The sequence below is a fragment of the Octodon degus genome, unplaced genomic scaffold, assembly GCF_000260255.1.
Source record: "Octodon degus isolate 3935 unplaced genomic scaffold, OctDeg1.0 scaffold00313, whole genome shotgun sequence".
NCBI classification, from domain to species: Eukaryota; Metazoa; Chordata; class Mammalia; order Rodentia; family Octodontidae; genus Octodon; species Octodon degus.
Window position 1 is genome coordinate 648,769 of NW_004524889.1, and position 8,271 is coordinate 657,039.

The following is an 8,271-nucleotide window of genomic DNA, read 5'->3' on the forward strand; positions in this document are numbered from 1 at the left end:
TTTTTTGCGGAACTGGGGATTGAACTCAGGCCCTTGTGCTTGCCAGGGAAGCACTTATTCCACTGAGCCATCTCCCCAACCCCTATAAAATAATATTATAAAATATGTCCTGTATTGTATTGTTCCCCTTGCAAAACCCCAAACCACAAGAGGAAAGAGTACTAGGGAAAAGCAAAGTAAAAATTTACGCATTTCACAAGATGAATATAACTACAGTATAGTGAAAATATACACAAAAAAGATGAGATCAGAAAAACAGAAGGACAGTTTCCAGTAAAGGGCTGTAAACAAACATTTTTATGAGTTGTGTCTCGTTTCATTAATGGTATGTGCTGTTAGTCATCACCTGCATCTTACATTGCAAGGAAAATACTTTCTTTGTGAATAATCTTTCTCTTTTTGTATATATGTATGTTACTACATTGCAAAGGAAAATACATCTCTTACTGGAAAGTTACAGTCATAACTGTATGTGAAATAGTTGTGAGCCCTTACAGGAATTTAGAGGTTTACTGTGAAGTCTCAGGAAGGTTTTAGGAAGAAAATACCTTGATTGGTTTATGTTTTAGAAAGGTCTTGCTAGTAGAATTGCACAAAACAGAGCAAGGAGACAAATGTGGAGTGTGCAGCATGAGTAGAAGTTATAACAGGAAAGGAAAAGGAAAATTATGAAGACCTGAGCTAATATGCAAAATGAGATGATTGAGAGAAGTATGCCAGTCAAAGACACGGTATGGACATAGATATGACTGAGTTTGCAGACAAATTATAGAAATAAAAGGTAAGAAAATGAATGAGTCTGTGGGAAAAGATTTAAATTGAGATTCGACATGTTTGAATGAATTTTCTCTTCAGAATACTGATGGAACAGGTTAAGATTTACTTGTCCTGAGCCAGAGAGAGAGAGTTTAGTGTAAATATTCTTGATGGAGAGCCATCATTGTATAAGTAGTAGATGAAACATTGAAGTGTTGCAAATAACTTTAACAAGGAGAGTAGAGTGAGGGAGAGTAAGAGAGAAATGCTACTATGCATGGAGTTTATCAAAGAACCACATGGTAGAATGAAAAAGCAAGGTATGAGTGAGTCAAAATGAAAAGCAGGACAACATGGTGTTAGGGAAACTGGTGAAATCAGACATGTAAAGTTAAGATAGTATCAATGTCCCATGTTATAGGCTATCACATACACTAATGATTTATATGATGTTGAAGGAAAAGATAGTTATTTGTGTTATCTACTGTGGCAAGATTGAAAACATTGCCTTTATTCCAGAATGGATGCAGAAGCGGTTCTCAAAGATGAGTGAAATTAATCTAGAATGTAAAATTGCATGGAAAATATTCCCTTTCAGCTAAGAAGTGAGATTTTTATGAGATACTTTATATTGTATGGAACTGAAGTGATGGTATAGGGATGAGAGTGAACTTGAGAAGTAGCATGAGTTAGAAAAGAATCTTAGTTCCCCACGCAGAGATAATCATCTAAAACATCGAGTATTTATAAAATAATTGATGACAGACATGCTATTGAGCTCTTTATGATGTCCATGTATACTTGAGTTTTCCATCTTTATTTTTCTAATAATGAATTATTTCACATATATGTTGTGCCACTCTGTAGATCTAGACAGAAAGAAGGTTCTAATAACCACTGGAATGAATGTGAACAGAAATGCTCTCAAATTACTGAATTTCAATTATAATGTGATTTTATAAAATTTCATCCTAATGTTTAGAAAAAAATAAAACATACAAATTTTAGTTAAGATATTTATAGATGTATGTATTTCATTATCTTGTAGAGTGAGGTTGGAAGGTCGTCCTGACACAAACTTGAATATTAAAGCTCATGTAGTTGACCAGATTATTGAATTGTTAAACTTGAATGATGAGAGAAAATTGGAATGCATACACTTTGGCTCTGTTTTTTTTGGAACATCAAAAATTGAACATGCACTTCTATATAATAATAGCCCAGAACCTATAAGTTGGGTTGCAATAATGCAAAATGATTGTGTTGGAGAAGAGTTGGTAAGTAAATGATACAACACTGATATAAAGGGTATTAGGCCTTGAGGCAAATTGTTTTGATTCCATTGATAACCAACACACTGATTAGTTATTCTAAACGTATTTTAACATGGATATATAGAGATGGTTTCATTCATGTCCAAGGGTAACCTTAAATATTCAGTAAATTAAGGTAACATTTATAGTAATATGTAACTGAAGTAAACCAAATAAGTGTTTCTTGTAGGTCAGTGATTAATTGTGGGGATTTCTATTTTCATTAATTTCTCAACAGTTCTTTAAATTTTAATATGTGACTTAGTTAAATTTAGGTGTGTATCACTTTAAAGACAGATATTTTCTGTTTTCTAGATTCTGACATTTTAATAACTATTTTATCACTAGTCAAAATATTTTTGTTTGCTTTGCCTTAATTTGATTTTATTTCTGATTTTTCATTACAGGGCTCAAATATTCAACAAAGAACAGATTTTGCTTTAAATAATCTCTCCTTTCTAGACAAAATAAAAACTATAGATATTACCACTATTTTCTCTTGTGCTCCTAATGAAGGAGTTTTACTACCTTATGAAAAGATTATAATTGCAGTTTGTTTCAGCCCAAAGTAAGCAAAATTTTATATCATTTTTATGTTTAGTATTAATGGAAATTGTATTAACTGTACTTTAACTATATTGAGTTTAGTATCATAATAAAATTGCCAGAGGCACATTTTTATTATTGTTTTCAACGTTTTTGCCATAACTAATATCATTTACAATATTTTTTGTATGGTACTAAATAGTTCAGGTTACATTAAAATATTTTCCGGACTTCATGGAATTGGAATGGCCAAGTACAAGTTTGTGGCTGTTTGGGATTGAGGTCTCAAACCAATCTGTACAGCTATGAACTTGTTCTTGCAGGAATACTCAGGTGAATGCAGGATGTATTTTATATTTGTTGCTGGAAGAGCAGACTTCTTTTTTTTCTCTGTATTTAAGACAGGGTGTACAAGGTGTACAGGGTATCACTGCGGAGATTGGACTTACAGTGATTCTCCTGTTTACAGCCTCCCAAGTGCTGCTATTACACAAGCTCGCCATCCACAGCTCATCTCAATTGCTGTCTCAGTGCGACCCGGAGGTGGGGCCAGCACGGGACTCAAACTCCCTGCCCATCCCCCTGCTCGCAGGTGCTTTAATCAGCTGAGCTGTTTGGCAGGCCCTAGAAGAGCAAACTTTGTACACAGTGACAATGCCTGTGATGCAACTCATGCCTGCCTTTTGTCTCCTACTTTCTCCATCTCATCCATCCTTTCCTGTTCTTTTTTTTTCCCATAATTTTATTGAGAAACAAATAGCAATGAGACAGTTTCAGGTTCACACACTTACAATATTTCCTGTTCTTTTAATAAGATTTTAATTCTTAAACAAATCTTATTCTCCAAATTATTTGTTGTTCACTAACAAAAACTTGGTCAGCAGAATGCCTTTACTCCACCAGGGAAGATAAACATGAACTGACATATTCAGTTAGTCTCAGAAATAAAATGAACTGTAAAAACCATAGAGAAATGATCAGGTTCCTTATCCCACAGTGAATTTTTCCTAGAGAGAAAATCCTTTATGAAGAAAGTGGCATTTCAGCCAGATCTGACAACTTTGTATATTAAAGTTACTCTTGTCATGGAAAGGTTTACATGAATTCATTAACTTTGAGCTTTATGCTTTGTGATCTTCTTCTGTCAAGTTCTATATCTGTTCAGTAATTCTTAAGAATAGATAATGGTTGTGATTTTATTTATTTATTTTTTCTGTATTTTAGAGAAGGGTCTACAGGGTCTATAGGGTCTCACTAATAGATCAGACTCATAGTGATTCTCCTGTTTTCAGCCACCCAAAAGCTGGAATTACAGGCGAGTGCCACCATGCCCAGTCTCACTTGCCATCTCAGCGTGCCCCAAGGGCAGGGCTGGCACAGCAAGCCCGGGATTGAACCTCTGGTCCCTGCACCTGCTTGCAGGCACTTTAATCCACTGAGCTATTTGGCTGGCCCTATGATTTTATTTATTAACTTTCATTTGTTGCATACACTTAAGGACTGGACTGATATTTTATTTTGAGAAGTGATAAAGTGTATCATTTTTGCTTTAAAATTAAAAGTGATTAAGATGTAATATGTATATGTACCAATGCCCCAAGGGGAATATAGCTACTATGGATAGCAAACATATACTGCTAATAAAAAAAACTGACTGTTATTTTTTCAGACTAATAGCTGATAGTAAAATGGATGGTGACCCTTCACACAGGCAAGATTATGCTGTCTTCTTGAGATTTGAGACTGTGGGAAGTAAAGATGGAGTGTTGAGGCATGATACCACTGAAACTGTCAAAAGTAAGCATAAAGTTAATGAAGTAATTAAATGCATTAAATGCATGGTAATTAAAATGCTTGAAGTTTTGATCATTCATATTTGTAGAAACAGTTTATTGAAGTATGTGATTATTAATTTAAACAGAAATGCAAACATATTCAAGTGATCTTAATATGTCATCTGTAGCATGTTAAAAATGAAGTCAACCTTGGAATCAAGTTTTATGCTTTAGAATTTATATGACAATACTTTTAAAATGGCATTAGATAAACGGGATTTAGAGTTTGAGTAATAAAAAAGGCTTTATTTTATTGATGTGCCTGTTTGTTTTTAGCACTTGGTATAGAAACACAAGACCCATTCCATCTCTACCATACTTTTAATGCATATATATATATATATATATATATATATATATATATATATATATATATATTCTATTTAATAGAGTTTAGCAACCTGTTATAAGATATTGAATAATGTATATGTTTCAGACCACATATCAAAGTGTGTTATGCTTCTTACATTCTTGGCTAATAATGAGTTGGTTCTAGTGAAAAAAAGAAGTGGAATAGGAATTGGAGTTACTTTAGCAAGATGGGTTTAAACAGAGAAACAGGCCATTTAGGAACCAAATTCATAAAAATTACACATTTTATGGAGAGATAGGTGCGTCCTAGGAACATAGGAAACTTTTAAGTTAAGTTAAAGTCTATTAAGTACAAAAACCAGTACAAGTGACATCTAGCAAAATTTAACTGTGTTAGTAGGTCAGAAATTTGTTGCTGTTACCATTTACTTTATGGTGTATGACATTGATTCATGTCTTCAGGTGAGAGAATAGTTGTAAGAAGCACATGGTAAGTGTAGCTTTGAACAGAGATGGAGAGGCCAGATTTGCCTTAAAGGTAATTTAGAGATTAGAATTGAAGGGGGAACCACCAGCAAAAAATGTGAACTTTTTTGAGTTCTAGTTACATTGCCCCCTTATTTCACCCAACTACTGCCTACAGTCATTAGTTTGTATCATGTCCTACTGTCTGAAACATTTTACATTTATATTTTTTCCTAGTTTATATTCCATTGCCCATTATTTTAGATTAATTTTAACTTTTGGTACTGGGAACCGAACTCAGGACTTTGTGCATACCAGGCAGGTGCTTAAGCTGCTGAGGTAAGACACCAGACCTGTCCATTATTTTAGTCACTCTTTTTCTTGTACATTTACATTTTTGTCCCATATCCCACAGTGATTAAGTAGAAAAAAGTATAACCTATTACATTTAACTTTCAGTCTACTCTGGATTGGCATTGATATCCTGGGTTTAAAAACATACAACAAAGCAAACGTACTTTACATCTATAATTACTAACCCTTTGTGGCTTCTCTGAAGTGTTTGACCTTCCTACTTCATTCCCCCATTCATTCTGTTTCTCACAGTCTCAGATGAATATAACACACCTTCATTCTTTCCTTAAGCCTCCAATCTTTTCTCTTTTGTCCTCACTTTGAGATTGCAAACACATTTGGTATTGACAGTAGGGTATGTACTAGACTTGTCAATCAGTTTGAGCGACATGCTTGAATAGAATTGTTACTTTCCCTCAAACTATTTCTGTTTTAAGAAATTACATTTGCAATATTTCACTTACTCAAGCCAAAATATATAATCTCATTGCATATTACCTATTCATGTTGCAATTCTCCATAAAATTTTTCAGAAAATCTTATTTCCTCTACTCTCAAAAACTTATCCATTATCTGACCATTTCTCATTAGTCATTTACTGCTCTCCTGTAATCATACTTGGTTCCATAGGTTTTTTTTTTTTGAAAATGCGAAATAAGTTCCATTTGTAGATCCCTTGTCCTTGCTTTTCTGTCTGTGTAGGATAGACTTTTCCTGTTACATCACATGGATTTCTTTCAGATTCCCTGTATATCTTTTCTCAATGTCTCACTATAAGAGAAGACCATCTCCACATAAAATGATGTCCCCAAGAACTTGTATTTTCTTTGTCTTCTATGATTTTACCTTTACCAATAAGGACCATTTTCTATGAAATACTATGAATTTACAAATTTAGTTTTTATTATCAATACAAGACTGCAATGTCATTGAGATCAAAGTCTCCTTTCTTCTCTGTTGTATCCTCCAGTCTAGAAGAGTACCTCACACAGAGAAGGAACTCAATAACTTTTGAATGAAAAGATTGAATAGGTACCAATTTCTGCTTAGGCATTTCAAATGATATTATGTGAATTAAGAAAATATATTATGGATTCCTCAAAAATCTTTTATGTTCAATAGCTATTATTACTTTTTCAGGTGATCAGTTTCAGAATGTTGAATTAGCAATGACAGGCTCAGGATTTCCTGTCTTACTGCATTTTGATCCAGACAAATTCTTCAAATTTTTACCTTGTTGCATGGGTGAACATTCAGACATTGTTTGCATGGTACAAAATCAATCTCAATTTCTTCCTGTGACATATCGTTTCCCAAAAATTGCACATTTTAAAGTTGAACCTATTAGGGGAAAGATCAATGAAGGCTGTATCCAGGTAAGATAAGTTTTATTTATTTTCTTTCCACATTGCTTTAGACATTTTTTAAGTCAGCTACCTTGCTGGGCAGAGTATTAAAAACACACTTGTTCTACTAATGCTTATAAAATATACCTCTTATGTGGCCTGAAATTAGTTATGAATACTTTTGTATATATTGTCATAAATAATCTGTGATTGTTAAGTACCTGTCAGGTGTCAAGAAAGTACTTGAAATTCCAGGGAAGTTAAATAAGTGCAAAACATAGTTATTCTTTCTAAAGATAATTTTAAAGTGTTGAATATTTTAAGACATATACACAAAAATATATGACTTTGAAGGCATGTAGAACATGGTAAAATAGAACCATATCACTGTGATATAGAAATCCAGAGAAAGAACAGTATTTCATTATTACAACTAGATAGAAAATTATTAATAAAAAATAACATGAGCATGGCCTTGAATGTTGAGTAGAATTCTGAAATATGAAACTGGTGATACTTACACAGCCCAGTTTTTGTACCACTGGGACAAAGCAGAAAAAGAAAACACCAAGACATTGCTGTGGGCACCAAGTCAATTTCCATATATCAGTGATTATTTTACTTTTAACTGCTACTCAATCAGTTCTTTCCCACATCCTCCAAACCAGCCATTGGAAGGCTGTAGTCTGTAGACCAAATCTGTCTTGATGCCTCCTTTGGTAAATAGTGTTTTTGGAATATAGTTATATTTACTTGTTCACCTATTGTCTAAAGCTGCTTTGATGCTAAAATGATAGAGTTGAGTAGGTGAGAAAAGACTGCATGGCCCATAAAGTCTATTATTTTTTTCCCTTTGGTGCTACAGATTGAAATCGGGGGTGTGTACATGCAAGACAACTGCTCTACCACTGAGCTTTACTTCTGGCCAAGCCCCATCAGAAAAGCCTAGAATACTTGTCTTATAATCCATAGGATTTTTTTTTCTGACCCCTACTCTAAATGTGGCAAACACAAGTGCTTTCAGTTTTATCTTTTTTTTTTTTTTTTTTTTTCATTAAAAAACCCTTTATAGTCATTTCATGTCTGTCAGAAATCACAGAAATTAGGCAGAAAAAAACCCAAGGGACGAATACAAACAGCACAGCGTTTCCCCAAAAGTTCCCTGCCCTGCGGGGGCTGGGAAGAGCCAGGGCCTGCGGATGACAGCACGCCTCGCCCAGCCGGCCAGCTCAGCTGTCCTCATCCAGGGACTCCGAGTCCAGCCGCGCCCTCTCGTGCTGCTGCCTCTCGCTTCCAGGCCTGTCCAGGTCAGGGCCCTCCTGCAGGTCGGCATGCAGGTCTTCC

The 8,271-nt window shown here is 34.4% G+C and overlaps 1 protein-coding gene across 1 annotated transcript in view; it reads left to right on the forward strand.

Annotated features, from left to right (window-relative positions):
- The window catches only part of Cfap47 (cilia and flagella associated protein 47), a 529,200-nt gene that overhangs the window by 11,081 nt on the left and 509,848 nt on the right, over positions 1-8,271 (forward strand). Inside the window, exons 5-8 of the mRNA XM_023707817.1 lie at positions 1,805-2,033; positions 2,477-2,637; positions 4,285-4,412; positions 6,722-6,957. Of these exons, the coding sequence (XP_023563585.1) occupies positions 1,805-2,033; positions 2,477-2,637; positions 4,285-4,412; positions 6,722-6,957 (754 nt within the window). The remainder of the gene's footprint in view (positions 1-1,804; positions 2,034-2,476; positions 2,638-4,284; positions 4,413-6,721; positions 6,958-8,271) is intronic.